Genomic DNA, 15,538 nt, shown 5'->3' with positions numbered 1-15,538 from the left:
CGTGAAGGGTGCCTTCGCCCTGTCCTGGTAGGAGCGGACTCAGTTTCTCAGTCATCAACAACTAAAGGAAACGTGAGAGGTCATTCCTCCCCCAGGGTCTGGCCTCTGCTCACCCCTCCACACAAGAGGAGGGCTATGGACAGCCGCTGGCCACGGCAGTGGCTCTCACAGGGGCCTGTCTAGAAGGGCAAGCGTGCTGCCTAGGACGGAGAGCCCAGAGAGCCCAGGCAGCACCTCAAAAGGCGGGGGGCGGACGGAACCTCCAGGGTGGGTAGGGGAGGAGAGTTGGAGATCTCAGCACTGCATTCCTGCCCTGATTAACAGGAGCCAGCTTTGCTCTGAGGAGCAAAGACATGACGGGGATCTCTGGTCTGCTGTCTCTACCAGCCCCAGGAGGACAGTCCTGCCCTGGGGCCATGGCCAGAAAGCTCCCTTGGGTCTCATCCTTGTAGCTCCTGCCATTAGCTTCTGCCACCCTTCGGGCTCTGCCTGGACTGAGCCCAGCAGTTTATGCCAAAGGAAACAAGGGACGGGGCAGAAAGGAGTTGATGCAAGCTTCACGACTCTCACCAAGCCCTTCAGGCTCACTGTCCGCAGACCAAGGAGCACAGGACTGCTTCAGCTGCCACAGGGGCTCTCTCTTCAGAGAAAGAGCCCCTCATGAGGTTGAGTCAGGGGGTTCCAAAAACCGCACAAGACAGCTCTTACAGATAGTCACCTGGTGTAATAGTGTAAAAATACACGGGAGAAGGGGAAATACCAAATTCCTTGGGAGCATGAGGAGTACAGAGGGAGGGGGTAGCGGTAGCCAAGGGGACCCAGCTAGGGCTATAAAATCCTTTTTTTTTTGTTCCCAAGAAGGAGTGGATAGGTATGTTGTCTAAGAGGCAAGGAAGCATGGTTGTAAGGGCAGGAAACAGAGAAGCCTGGGCTCAAATCACTCCCCCAGCACTTAGAAGGTGCAGGTCTCCCCAAGCCTTGGGCTCCCCATCTGCATAATGGTCCTATCTCATGGGGTTGATGTTGGAATTAAATGAATAAAGAACAAAATAAAAGGAAGAAAAAAGACAAAAGCAAGCATGTCCCTAACCCAGGCTTTTCAGGAAAGCTGGACTTTGTGCCAGGCTGGGTCCACTGGCCCTTGATTTCCTTTGGACTTCTGCCTGATTGCTATCAGGCCAGACTGCTGAGCTCTTGACTGGACTTCAGTGACCAGAGCCAGGGGAATGGAGGCAGAAGAAGCCAGAAAAAATTGCTCTCGAAATGCCCCAGCAGGATGTGTCCATGGTGGGACGGGTGGGAGGCAACCCAGTGACAAGTGACAGGACACACCCATGTGCACGGATACCTCAGCTTCCTCAGTCAGGCTACTCCCAGTGACTCAGGGCCTAGGACAACCTCTGGTCCAACCCCCCATCACTTGGAGGAAGGCACCTCCTCCAGAATGGCCCGACCCTGAGCGCCAAGCTAAGCAAGGACCAGAGCCATAAAGCAAAGTGTCCACGAAAAGACAGTGAATTTCAGCCTGCACGCTTTCGTCAGGCATCAGACCTGACTGATCTTAAATGTTATTTGGAAACACTTACCAGGGCAACATTTATTCTGGAAACCCTGGGCTCCTGCTTCCAACCACGAAACACAACCCCCGTGGTCCTAACAACCCTGACTTGTCAGATGTCCAAGGAGGAAAGTACCCTGCCCTGACCCAGGCCCAGGGCCATGAGGTCATGCCTGTGAGGGGCACTGAGGGCCAAGTGTGTCCTTGGAGCCAGAGAACCCAGCTAGACGCAGCTCCCGAGCCCAGTGAGGGGGGTTCCACTCAGCGCTGAGGCCTGCAGTGCCCCCATCTCCACACATTTGAGAACAAAGTGTTAGAGCACTGAGGAGCATGGACCTGGGGGTAAAAAAGACCCAAATCTAAGCCCCGATTCCTCCGGGTCCCAGCACATCCTTCACCTTTCTCAGGTGAAGCCTCAGCTTCCCTATCTGGAAAATGAGAGAGCAGTAACAGTCACCACTTTCTCAGCTTCCTGTAAGGGTCTCCATACTGGGACCCAAAGTCCTGGGCACCGGCTAGCCCTTGGGGAGCTCTTGACACAGGGACCACTAAAGCTGCCGTTACTTCCTCAACCACGGTTTGCTGAGCACCTGCACTATCCCATGCCCTGTGCGGGGACTGAGAGGCCAGTGCGGGAGAGGACAGATGTGGCCTTGGCCCCGTAGGTCTTCTCCAGCCCTTTCTGACCCAAATCACCATCCCTGGAACCCCACCACCAGAGCCATCAACCCTCCTGGCCTTGGCAACCACAGCTTCATGTGTCCCTACACCCCGCAGACTATGGTCATCCCCGAGCCCCACCCATGGGGCTGCCCACCACAGCTGGGCGGCTCCTGCCTGCACAATGCTTCAAGCTGGCCAGCAAACTGTGGGGTGGCTGCCGCAGCCTGGCACACCCCAAGCAGCCGCCCTGCCCGGACCCTGGCTGGACCCAGCAGAGACCTCACTGCTGCTGCCACAAAGCTCTCTACAGGCTGTCTCTCAGCGTCCCTGAGGGCCCACCCACCCTCTGCCTGCCTGGCCACTGGGCCAGCCACAGAGCCATCTGATTTGAATGAAACTTCAAACTTAATGACTTTCATGCTGGTTATTTAAAACGCAATGTAATTTTCTTAAACACCCTATTATTTCCTTTGATAGCTACAAAGCTTCCCCCAATCCCATAAGCATGTTTATTTTTAGGGAAAAGAGTGGTTTACAGTTGGTCACAGAGACCATAGGGAGAAGGAACCCACAGAAAGCAGGGCAAAGAGTCAACTCCAGCAGCCTGGAGATCCGCAGCTGCCCTGCCTTCCTGCTGGGCCCAGCCCTCCGCCGACACTATGGGGCCTGGGCCGGCTCCCACCCTTCTCACGCCAGCACATCAGCCAGTGGCCCTCCTGTCCACCACCTGACAGTGGCCAATACTCCCCCTCCACAGGGCCCCCGTGTTCTCATCTGTAAGATGGTACAATGAGTGTCCCACAGACATTCCAGGCATGTACGGAGCTGGGAATGGGGTCCTGGAGCCACCAACACAGCCCCAGCTGCCTCCCTCCTGCTTCCTCCAGACATTTTGCCCTGGGTAAAGCCTTGGGGCCTGAAGCTTTGACCAGCTGGATGAGATCTGTGCCCAGATAAAGTGGCCCCAGGCAGGGGCTGCCCACACTGGGAGGGTGGGTGGGTGTGGCCCTGCCAGTCAGGGCTCCCTGTCAAGGGAGGTGGCCTGCTGGTGGGTGTGCGTGCAGAGGTCAGCTGAGCCCCACCAATGCGGGGCATCCTCTGGGAGTGGCTATTTTTAGATTCTAGGCTTTCATGTGGCCAAATGATGTGGAGTTTACAAAGCATCGGTAATGCGTTTCAGATGGCGGCCCAGCAGACCAGGAGGCTGGGTCTCTACCCCCAGAGCCAGGTCAGAGTTAGTCAGAATGCCCTCAGCCTGGACTCCCATTACCTGTCCCTCTCCTCCTCCCATCTTCCTTGCCTGATGGGGAAGCTGGCCTGGAGCAGTCCTGGCAAGGCCAGCAAGCACCCCCTGAGGCCCACCTGAGTGGCAGGTGTCTCCAGCCCACACTTCTTTGAACCTCAGAAATCCTTCTTGGCCAGGGAGCCCACTCCCAATTTAGAGAAGGAAACGGAGACCTAGAAAGGTTAACAGATTTGCTTGAGATCACACAGCCAGGAGGGAAGGTGGCCCTGTTCTCTGGCTTCCTGCCCTTAGGGGCAAACTGGGCTTTCTGGGAGGGGGAGATGTGCCAAACCTGGGTAGGCAGCCCACACATGGTGGGGAGGGGCAGCCCTGCCAATCCCCAAAGCCCACTCTTCTTGGGGTGGGCCATGTCCTGCCTACCCGTGCCTTAGCCATGCATTCGTCATTGAGAAGCAGACAGTATGAGGCCCCAACAACTTTCCTGTCTCTGGAGAGAGAAATAATTGGCCGTCTTAATGGGAGGGGTAGAGGAAGCTTATGGGATTTGGCAGAAAGTCTGCTTCCTCTGACCTCCAGGGAGCCCTGGCTGTGGAGTGGGCTATGGCACAAAAGCTCTGTCACCAATCTTCCTCTGGGCTCTAAGGCCATGTCTCTGGCAAAGCCCAGGCAGTCAGTCTCCACAGAACAAGCTCCACCGGCAGCCCCGCCACAAGAAAGGGCCAGACTCACACCCATCTTGGCCCTAGCCCAGGCCATGGCCCCCATCCAGCAGGGACTGACCCTCCATGCATGAGGGGACTGCGCCAAGGGGAGCCCAAGGTTCCAGCAGGACCAGAACAGGCCAAACCTTATGACCAGGACAGACCCACGCAGGACCCACCTGAGAGACTATGCATGCTAAGGCCACATCTTTTCAAGGGGGGGCAGTGGTGCCCAGGTGCAAAACCCAAGCATGCTGGATCTGTCAGTGTTGGGACCCCATGCCTGAAGGAAGAAGCTGTCAATGTTCGGGGTTCTCAGAGACCCTGCCCAGACCAGAGTCCTGCTAAAGACAGAGCTGAGAAGAGGAGCTCTCCATGCCCTGGCCAAATCACCAGCGGACCAAGGGACCTGACCTCTGGGGTTCAGTTCCTCTCAGTCAACAGGAGGCCAAGACTCTGGGCTCATGACTCTAAAGAGAGAGACTCGGAGTCAAATGAAAATGCAAACATCCACCTCTGAGGCTCTGTTGCCTTGTGTGTGTCAGCACGCTGGGTCTCCCTTGCCCAAAGCCTACCCCCTCCCTTGACCTTTCGCACTCCTCTTACCAGCTCGGGGCCTCCCAGCATCCACTCTGCCCCAGCTGCTGGCCCTGTCTGCCTCCCCATCCATGTCCAACTCATACCATTGGCCAATAGTCACCGCCTGGCTCTTCTTGCTGCCAACACACTGCATGTGCCCACCAGCCACTCCTGGGCTGTGGGACCATGCTGCCAGCATATCAAGGTCACATGCTGGGCCCTCCCTGCTGGCTCTTCTCCAGCCTCACTCGTGCTCCTCATGGACCCCAGGCTTTGCAGTGCCCTTCCAATGACCAAGAACATACTCATTTCTGTTCTCTGCTCAAACTGCCCAGCCCCCAGAGCATTCTCCCACTTCACGTGCGCAGGGTTCCAGCTTGTCCTCTCAGGAAGCTCTTCTGGCTGCCCCCCAACCAGCCTCTCCTTCCTTGTTGCCTTTCATTCAACTTGGACAGAACCTTGAAGTTAATGGGGAGCCCCCAGGAGAGTCTCTGCCTCAAGAGGACTGAGCTCGGTGGGGTAGAGACTATCGCCCCTCTGTACTGAGCCAAGGCCAAGCATGCAGGGGCTCAGAACGGCGAGAAAGGGCCTGGAACCAGGATTCTAGATACAGCAGCCACTCTGTCACAGGCGAGCCAAGGCCCTGGCGCCACTGTGCCCCATGCCGCCACAGGGGAGCCAGCTGTTGAGCTGAGGGACAGCAGGTGAGGGGGCTGCGTCCCAGCTCAGCTTCAGAAGGCCCCCCGACACCTAGCACCACACCCTTTGCAGGAGAGCTCTCTACCCCGTGTTAGTAGCCCGCCCCTGCCCCAGTGCTTACACTCGTAGCATCGGCCGCGAACCAGGGACACCACACACACTGCCTCCATCCATGCCCCAGGAACCCAAGGAGGTCAGAACCCTCCTTTTCCTCGTTTCTAGTTGGGGAAACTCAGGCTTCCAGCAGTTAAGGAACTCACGCAGGGCCTCTCAGCCAAGGAGTGGCAGATATGGTATTTGAGGAAGAGTCTTCCAGACAATGCCTTCCCTTTCTGTGCCTCTAAGGGGCCTTGGATAGGTCCCTTCCCTGACCTGGCCTCCTGTCCCCACTGGGAGAAGGAAGGTGGTTACCCAAAGATCTGTGCACTATACTGTTGGGGAAGGGGGGCCCTGTGACCTGATAAAACACCTGTTTCCTCCACCAGAGTCTTGTTTGTACACAGCGGCAGGAAGCAGCCAGTCACAAGGCGTGAGGGAGTGTCACTGTATGGCTTCAGGACCTAGGGAGGCAGCAGCACCCCTGCTCCTCCCTGCAGCTGGACCCACCCTCATCCAGCCTGACCTCAGCAGTCATTTGACTTGTAAGCAGGGCCCCCGGAGTCCATTCTCATAGCTTAGCTGAAACTCCTTTGCTGCAGGGGCAAGGGGTGGGCTATGGTCTTAGGAGACTCAGGAGACCCAGGAGGCCATGGGTCGAGAGCAGCCTCGGGGAGGCTGCCATCAAGCCCGTCCCTCTTCTGCCCCACTCACACCTGCATCTCGGAGCACCTGGGGAGGGAGGCAGAACTATGGAAGTTGGCTTAGTAAAACCTTAAGACAACTGGGTGAAGACTACTGGGCCTTGGTGACCAACCCAGGGCTCTGTTGGCCCCGCCAGCCCACTGAGCTAGAGGAGTGGGCAGGGGTTGGTAACTGCAGCCCCTGGGGATGGTGGCGGCAGGGGTCTGCAGGCGGAGCCTCCTTTGTGGTGCTCTCCTGACCCTGAAAGGCAGCAAGATGGCACCCTGAAAGTAAAGCCGCACCCTGGGGGCTGCAGATTTTCCAAATACCACAGCCAATACCACACAGCCTTTCAAGTCAGGAAGGAATGCAAGTCAAAATAACTTTTAAGTCCCATTTCCCACCATGAACCTATTAAATGAACAACAGAAAAGAAGAAACTCCATGTTGGGACTTTGAGTGATTAGACACTGCAAGGAACCCACAGCAAACTGGCGTGAGAGGGGAGCAAAATGCTCTAACTCTTGCTACCATTTTATTTTTAAGATTTTATTCTTTTATGTAATCCCTACCCCCGGTGTGGGGCTCACATGCACGACCCCAAGATCAAGAGTCTCATGCTCTACCCACCGAACCAGCCAGACACCCCCGATTTTTCCTGCCTTTTGACCCGGTAATTTTCCTTCAGCGTATTGCTCCAAGAAAATAATCAAAAAGGAAACTAAGGAGTGATTTGTATATAGCATCATTCCCACTGGCAAGGAAGGCAAGCTGTGAGCAAACTAGAAGCTGCCTGAGAGATAACAAAGATGCTGTCGGTGGGCACCATCTGGGGGTGCAAATATGTACCCCCACACCAGGGGAAGAACTGGGGCAAGACATGACAGGGTGCAGGCACGGGTGACCATGTGAGCCAAGGTCTGAGAACGGTCTGGGTAACGTCTTACACAAAGGGCTTCTAGATGGCTGGGGAAGGGGGGTTCCTTTCAGATGAGTCTTTGGGCATGGTAGGAGAGGATCTCAGGATGGACTGAGCAGTGAGGGCTCCCATCCTGGCTCCAAGAACAGTACTTCCCCCTCCCAAGAATTCCTAGGTGAGGTATGGAAGCAAAAAAGCGGCCCATACACAGGGTGCCTGGGTGACTCGGTTGGTTGACTGTCTGAGTCCGGATTTCAGCTCAGGTCATGATCTCAGGGTCTTGGGATCCAGACCCATGTGGGGCTCCCTGCTCAGCGGGGAGTCTGCTTGAGATTCTCTCCTTCTCCCTTTGCCCCTCCCTCCGCTCTCTTGCTTACTCTTTCTCTTAGAATAAAGAAAGAAAGAAAGAAAGAAAGAAAGAAAGAAAGAGGCCTATATACCTGTGTCCCTGTCCCAAGCTGGTCCCCAGGTCTCTGACCCCCAGGCCCCTGGGGCCCAAAGTAGAGATACAACCCTCCAGATGGGAGTCTAACCACTGAGCCACCACTAGCCCCAGATGAGCCATGAGAGCAAGGGAAAAGGGATCAGTAATGGCCAAACCCTCACCTCCCAAGCCCAGGACATGCAGGCACTGCTGCCTCCACTCCACACTCCAACTCTGGGAGGAGGGCTCACCACTCGCACTGTGTGAATGAGGAAGCTAAGGTAGAGAGACACTTTGGACAAATGGGCTGCCTTTGGCCTCAGTACAACGAACGAGTACATCATAAAGCAAGGCCACCCACTATGGCCTGGAGAACCAAGGTGGGTGACACAGCAAAGGCCTGGGGGAATGATATAGGGCCCCACTTGGACGTTCACAGGAGGTGTTTCTGGGTAAGTGATATTTGAATTCCGCCCTGAATGACAAATGAGAAGGTGGCAGCTATGTGAGAGCTAGGGAAGAGAATTCCTAACTGAGAGAACAAGTGCAAAGGTCCTGAGGTGGAAAGAACAGGATGGGTTTGAAGCAGAGGGAGACAGTGCAGTAGCTGCTATTTAGGGAGAGAGGAAGAATATGGTGCAGACAAGGAGGTGCCGTCCGCAGGGCTGGCCACCCAGGAAGAAGGGATCTTCTCTTGCTGGGCTGCTGTGTGGAGCCTGGGTTGGGGGTTAGGGCAGGGGTTTGGGGTGGGATGCCAAGGTCAAGGCAGAGGGACCCCTGAGGTGGCCGTTACTGCCTTCTGGGTGAGTGATGGCCGAGGCTGGACTTTAGACGGAGACTAAAGTGGAGAAGTGGGAGATCTGGCATGTTTGGAGGAGAGCCTGGTACTCTTTGTGCTCATGTGCTGGCCAAATCTGCACCTTCAGGAAGTTGCTTGGCAGACCCTCCTCCACAGCCCACAGCCCATGTGGGGGCCAGCTCCACCCAGGATGCCCCAGCAGGGCCTTCTGTGACAGCACCCCGCCAACCGGGGCAGTCTGGTCATCTGTCTCCTCCACTCAGCAGGCACTCCCAGGGGCAGAGGCTGGTTGTGATCTCTCAGGTGCCCGGCCTGATGCCAGACCCCTTCTAACAAGGTTCACTCCAACCAGGGCTGATGATCAACCCTACTAACTATCCCCACCAACACCAGGCTGCTCCCTCTCTCTGAGGTTATGGAGGGCTGGGTGGGTGCATCTCTGCAGAGTTTCCCTGGACATGGTGGCTTGTGTCAGCAGCACTTCCTTCCTCTGCTCAAGTCTTGCTCATACCTGCACCTCCTGCTCCCCACAGGGCTTGTTAGCACAGCCCTCATCTGACCTCAGACCCTGGAGCCTGGGAATGTGAGCTCAATGGCCTGGAACCCAACCATGGATCCACTGCCTCCTGGGTTCCCCCACATTGGAACTGATGCCCAAGCCCATGGCTTGGGGGGCATGCACACACACCGGGACAGCTGCAGAGGTCAGGCCTGGGGAACGGCCCAAGTCTCTGCAAGAGCCAAAAGGCTCAGCCTTTTCCTTTTTTTCAACTGAGATGTAATTTGCATATCATAAAATTTACTGTTAAAAGTATACAGTTCAGCGGTTTTAGTGTATTCACAAGGTTGTGTACGCATCACCACCGTCTAATTCCAGAACACATTCATCACCCCAAAAAGGAACCCCTTACCCATTAGCAATCACCCCCCATTCCCGTCTTCGCTCAGCCCCTGGCAACCACTCATCTGTGCCCCATCTCTACGGATTTGCTTATTCTGGACATTTCATCTAAACGGCAAAAGGCTCAGCAGCCTTCCAGGCCATAGACTCCAAGTGGAGCCCACAGAAAGGACCACAAGAGCAACTGGCCCTCATCTTTTTTCTGAGAAGATCTGCGCCAGTCCGGCAGTCTCTCCCATCCAAGAGGCTGAGTTTCCTAGGGAGCGATGCCTTATTCATCCCAGGATTTCCTCAAAGTCAGGCCCAGGACAAGCTTACTGGCCCTTCTACTCCCACCCCCAATCTCAGAGCAAAACAGACCAAACAAAACAAGGAGCGACTACTGGTTGAGGCCAGGAACAGTCTGCAAGCCCACATTAGATGCTTCACAAACATCAGCCATGAAATAAACTTTGACCTAATTCTCCCTTCCCAAAACTGAGTTCACTAGAAGCCACGTACCAGAAAAGAAGCACCCTTTTAGGAAAAAAAATATTCCTCTACCCACTGGCAGCTGGCTGTGAGGTGGTCATTTGGTCCGCCACCCCGGCAAGGTTTGAGTCTGCCCACTTAGACACATCCAACATGGTAACCACGTGGGCATGCCACCCACAAGCGGGTAGAGGAGGACCCTGGCATGGGCTTTCCCCACTCTGTGGGGAGGTTAAGCGACTGGTCTTAAGAACTCTTCAGCACAACTGTCAACTGCCTGGATTCTCTCAGAGAGGGCAAAGGGGGCCGGGGGCCTAGTTTCCCACGGGCAGGGGCTGGACAGCATGACATCCGTCCCCCTAAAGAGGGGTTTAGGAAAGCAGAGCTTGGGAAGAAACCTCCAAAGGCAGTTTTTCCTCAAGGCCCTACAATGGACTCCAGACCCACTATAAGAGTATCTTTTCTGTTACATGTGCTCCCAAAACATCGAGTCAATCAAATTTGCGTTTTAAAACCAACAGTATTTTAAACGTCCACACAACTTTTCAGGTTAATACAAGCAACTACCCTATATTGCTATTCACTTTTAACTATCAGGTTTGCTTAAAAGAGGCTCCCCTATATTCATGGACATCTTCACCACCCGGTGTCACCCCAACTTAGGCCCTTGACTCTATCCTTGTCCCCAGCCCCACAGAACAGCTGGTTTCAGCACATGGAACATCAGCTCCAGAGCTTGTCCTCCTCCTCCAGTGTTTCCCAGAAGCCAGGCAGTGGGAGGCTGAAGTTGGGTGGGGAGTAGGGCAAGGGAATTTACCTCTATAGGAGACTGTAATATACAGAAAAGCCTCTGCTATAGCTTAAGAAAGATGCCCAAGTTGAAAAAACAAATGACACAGGCCAGGGTAATAGTGATGTGTCTGCCCTCACCCCCCACCCCAATCCTTACTGTTGGAGTTGGCCATCCGTCTGCCTACACTATGACCAGTGTGAGCTTAAGGACACCAAATGGTCCTGTTACCACACCCTTAAAGAGAACGAGGCCCTCCCACTCTGGGCACTCTCCCACTGGCCCAGGCCATGAAAGGAACACAGAAATCCTGCCTCTTCCCTGGACCGCTGTGGAATCACAAGAGCCTGGAGGGGAGCTGCCCCTCCTAGGACTGTTCTAGGGCCTAGGCCTTTCGTCTACCCAAGGCTGTCACGGTGACCCCAGCACCCTTTGCAAGCAACTCACCTGCCAGCAATTTGGCAGCACTGTGTTAGATCAAGTTGGCCCAAAATCTAAGGGTTTAGACATTCTAAGAAACCCAGGAAGCATCTATGCTGAGCATCCGCTTGAGTAGGGTGGAGGTCTCTGGGGAGAGGCTCTGCATCAGGTGCCAAGGTCAGAGGGCAACCCCTCGCCCCATAGACTTGCAAGAAGTGAGCACCTCAGAGACAGAGCCACCCTAGAGCAGAAGGACCACTCAACCAACATGCTGCTTCTGCCTATGAGGAAACGTGGAGTCCAAGGGGCAAGGAGCTCATTTCTATAGTCAACAGTTAACCAAGTTTTCCATTCTGGGGTTTCTAGAGAGAAGCCTCAATCTGTCTTCTCACCTCCCAGCAGCTTCAGCATGAAAACAGCTTTCAGAAGCAAGCCTCCTCCCTCCCGATCTGAAACAGCCTGGCAGTCATCCTCTTCCCTCGGGGTGACCCCCCCAACGAGCCATGGGAGCCTCCCGCACTGGGCCTCCATTTGCAGCCACCAGAGTTCCCCAAACACTTGGTGTACTCCAGGCGCTCTAATCTCACCCTCGACTTAGGCCAGCTGAGGACAGTCTGAACCACTAATCTCAACTTTTTTTAAGTGTAGCTGTACTGCTCCAATGCACTCAGAATAGGCTCTTCACCCCTTAGATCATCTGTACCAATGAGGCAGAAAAGCATGGTTTGTAACAATAACAGAATCTTTTTGAAGCGCTTAAACATATTCAATTAGTGAAATCATTAAACGGGCCCCTTACCCACACCCCTGATTTGACATACCTCTGCTAACCCTTCCCAGAGCTTATGAAAGCAAACCAGTCTCATAAAAGCCTGCTTTCTACACCTAGCGTTCAGGGTCTTTCTCTGGCAAGGGGGTATTCATGACAATAAGGGGAGAGTGAGTACAGCCTGTTTCTCCTGCACAAGGAGGAGCTCTGAAACACACTAGCCTTTCTGCCCATTTCTCCAAACACCCAGGCTTGGGGCTTAGGCTGGGGGAGTAGGCAAACTGCAAACCCCACAGCTAAGATCACACTACCAACACCACCCTCGGGAAGGGAGGGGATGGTGTTAGCTCAAAAATTCTGGGAAAAGACTCTACCCTGGCATTACCTAGCACCAGGACAAGGGCCTGCACCTGCTTGTGAGCAAGTTAGGAAGACAAAAGCCAACAGCTGGAGAGAAGGGGGTGCCTAGGGTGGTCTCTCTCCTTCCTTCAGCAAAGTTCTCCTGGTTCAGATCCCACTGGGTGTGTAAGGGAAAAGGCACCAGAACAGTTCTCATCTATCTTGTTCTAGTCGGAAGTCACTTGTTGCCCATGTCCCACATACCTGGTCAAGGAGGTAACAGGCACAAGGCCTGCCCCAGGCTGCCGGGGCCACTTACCAGCGGGGGCTGCGGCTGGGGGTGCTGCCCTGCTCCCGAGGGGGGAGGGTAGTGCATGAGCAGATTGAAGGCGGAGTAGACGGTGTCTTTGTACATGCCGCTGGCGCACTCCGGGGCCTTCAGGCCTGGAAAAACCACAGCTGGGTCAGACGTGCCCAACAGGGTGGCTCGGGCTGGAGGCAGTCTGCTCTCCAGAGAAAGAACTGCCGAGGGGTCCCGCTCACGTGTGTGACCGGAGAAGGCACGGGTCCCGGGTGCCTCAGTTCGGACGAAGGACCACGAGTTCAGGCCTCCCCTTGGCGGCCCCTACTTGACCCCCAGCCCGCCCTCTGGCCAAGGAACCTGAGCCAACGCTTTCTCCTGAAGGCTGGGGATTAGGCAGTCACCTGGGCAGGAGGGGAGGCGGAGATGGCGGGGGTCTGTTTACTCCTATAAAGGTCAGGGCACCGGAAGTGACTCGAGCCCGGCGGCGCCCGGGAAACCCGCCCCCCACTCCCCCCCGCCCTGGCTTTGCCGCCTCCTAGATCTGCCGTGGGGGGTGGCCCTCCGGACCCCCAACCCCGTCCTCCGAGGCCCCCCTGTCCCACCCGGACCCTTAGCGGGTGGAGGGGAGGCGGGCCGAAACTCACCGTCCTCCAGAGACTCTGGAAGTTTGTCGGGGAAAAGTCTCTGCGAAGCGTGCTCCCGTCCGAGCGCCTGCGGGGAGATCCAGAGGGGCCGTGAGGGGCGCCGAGCTCGCGGCCCGGGGCAGGAGGGGTCTGAGAGATGGGTACCCCGGGGGCCCGGGAGGGCGGGGCGGGACCGGCCGGGCGCGGGGGACGGCGGGCGCGGGAGAGGCGCGGGGCACGGGCCGGCGCTCACCTCAGCCCCGACCTCCGCCTCGCCGCGGGCCCCGGTGCCGGCCCCCGGGACCCCCGCGCCGCCCGCCGCGCCCTCGGACTCATTGACCAGCGACGACTTGAGCTCGGCCAGGTCGCGCTCGGGGCCCGCGGCGCTGTCGCGACTCTTGTCGTCCTGCTCCTCGCCCTCGTCCTGGAAGGCCAGCAGTTCGTCAGGCGCGCCCAGGTCGTCGCCCCCGCCCGCGCCGCCCCCGCCGGAGTCCAGCTGCGGCATGGTGCGCTCCGCCCGCCCGGGCGCGGGGCGCGGGAGTTCGGGGCGCGGAACCGGCCCGGCAGGCGGCGAGCCCGGAGTCCGGACCTCCGAACCCGAAGCACGGCGGGCGGAGCGCGGGCTGACTCCGCCTGGGCGGGCTGCGGGCGCCGGGCGCGGGCGCCAGGCTGAGCGGCTCCTAGAGCTGGCGGGTCCGAACATCAAAGGCGCCGCGGGCCGAGTGCGGTGGGGGCGGGGCGGGAACGCCGGGGGCGGGCCCTATGGGTGGGCGGGGGGCAAAGTCGCCCCGCCCAGCCCCTCCTCTCCTCGGAGAGGCTGGGACGCGAGCAGCGCGCACGATCTTAAAGGGCTCGCTCTCTCCGGCGTCACTCTGGCGTCCGGACCTTTCTTCCGAAATGTGGGAATTCTAAAGGAGACTCCTCACCCAGCTTCCTCACCTACAATAAGGGATTCCCGCTCTGCACCCAGGTTTCTCCCCCAAGTGCCGAGGGACCGGATCCCCTAGGCCCTGAGGCGGGAGCTGGAACGCAAGCCAAGGTGTAATTGCGTCGGCGAGCCGGCCAGTGCGTCCAGGGCTTGACACTGGAGGCTTCCTGGAGGTCGGAGGCTGTTGGAGACTGCGCGAACCCCGGCTTTCAGGGTTAGGATTCCTCAAATTCCCGTTCTCTGTCCTGTTCTCCAACCCTAGGCCGGTCTGGGACCTCCTTCCAGGCAGCCCAGATACAACCCTAACACGAGCATATTCCCCTCGCACATTTATGGAATGCCTGTTGCATGCGGGGCTCGTGCACCACATATCTGTGACGTGCCTCTCAGCCCTGTGGCATCTCTGAGGCGCGAACAGAGCCAAGAGAACAAGGAGGAAGGATCCCCCAAACCTCGTGAGGATCCTTCAGCCACCCACCCCCTCCTTCCCTCCCTCCCTCCCAACTCAGTTCTAAGCCTAGAACCTGGGGCCCAGGGATGGGAGGCTTTGGGCGGACACGTGGGCCGCGGGATTCCGACGAGGTGTGGGTCATCAGAAGCAACTCAACACGGGAAGTCGCATTCCCATGGAGCCAATGGACTCGGAGCCTGACGCCCGCGGACTCTCGCAAGATCCAGGTTACGGGCTCCATTAGGGTCAGAGGAGAGCGGGAACATGCGCCAGCTTCCATCATGTCTACAATGCACCCGGGGCCATGTCCACGCAGGCCTCCACAGCACGCTTGGCCTCGGCTCCACCACTGTATCTGCGAAAGACACACGTCCTTTAGAGTCGCGGTGCAGTGAACCGCAGCCCCCCAGCTGGTTTCTGAGTTGGATTCAGTGTAGACTTCCCCATCTCTCCCTAGAGCACAGGGACAGTGGGTATTTGAGAAGGAGGGTGTCTTGGACGCCTCTCCTGCTCGGAGGCCCACGGGACCCCTGGCAGCGGCGCAAAGCCGGGCCGGAAGAGGGCCGCGCCGCCCCTCCCGGTCCGGGCCCAGCCTGGCTGGCTGCGGATCAAAGAACCAGGGCCGTCCTTCTCGGAGTTCAGATCCTATCTGCGGCCGCTCAGCGGGGCGGCTGGGCCTCCTACTGCATGGCTGGAGTGCCCACTTTTCCTCCCTTCCGGGGGCTGGGGGTGGGGATTCCTAGTGCTCAGTTCGGCGATGGAGATGTGGAGAAAAGCCTGCCCATTAGGTTCCCCTAGTTTCCTTTTCTGGGTGTGAGCTTGCTGCTGAGTCTCACTTTATCCCTACTGGGGATCCCCAGCAAATCTTAGCCTGGTAGAGAGGGGAAAAGGTATAGGAGTAGGGGCTCATGCCCTCCCCCTCCTCAGCCCTTGAGGTTATAAGATCTAACTGGGCACGAGCCTCCTCTGGGAAAGCTGAATGGGAAGATGGATCTGCCTAACTCAAAGGCTTTGGGGGTCCTCTTGCCTTTCAGGGTGACCCCAGCTTAGCAGGAGCCTCCTCCAGGACAAAGGTCCTCAGAACCATGAGTGGACACAGGACAGTGGGAGCCCATGGAGAAAGGAGAGAAGTCAGGGCAACAGTGAGGTGGTTTGTTCTTCTCAATAAGGCTGA

General features: G+C 57.1%; 1 protein-coding gene across 8 annotated transcripts in view; it reads right to left on the bottom strand.

Annotated features, from left to right (window-relative positions):
- The window catches only part of TCF7 (transcription factor 7), a 32,548-nt gene extending 19,043 nt beyond the window's left edge, over positions 1 to 13,505 (bottom strand). For 2 of the 8 annotated variants that reach the window (XM_032837752.1, XM_032837754.1), the window contains exons 1-3: positions 13,239 to 13,505; positions 13,007 to 13,073; positions 12,378 to 12,502 (exon numbers count right to left, since the gene is read on the bottom strand). In XM_032837752.1, coding sequence (XP_032693643.1) covers positions 12,378 to 12,502; positions 13,007 to 13,073; positions 13,239 to 13,490 — 444 coding nt within the window. In that variant the 5' untranslated portion in view covers positions 13,491 to 13,505. Of the gene's footprint in view, positions 1 to 12,377; positions 12,790 to 13,006; positions 13,074 to 13,238 lie in introns of those variants that run through there. The other 6 variants (XM_032837746.1, XM_032837745.1, XM_032837747.1 and 3 more) reach the window with 6 other exon arrangements.
- Between the last annotated feature and the right edge of the window lie 2,033 nt (positions 13,506 to 15,538).

This window comes from Lontra canadensis, unplaced genomic scaffold, assembly GCF_010015895.1.
Source record: "Lontra canadensis isolate GAN:19392208 unplaced genomic scaffold, GSC_riverotter_1.0 scaffold99, whole genome shotgun sequence".
Taxonomy (NCBI): Eukaryota; Metazoa; Chordata; class Mammalia; order Carnivora; family Mustelidae; genus Lontra; species Lontra canadensis.
The sequence above is the reverse complement of the archived record's forward strand: the minus strand, read 5'-3'. Positions and strand labels throughout refer to the sequence as shown.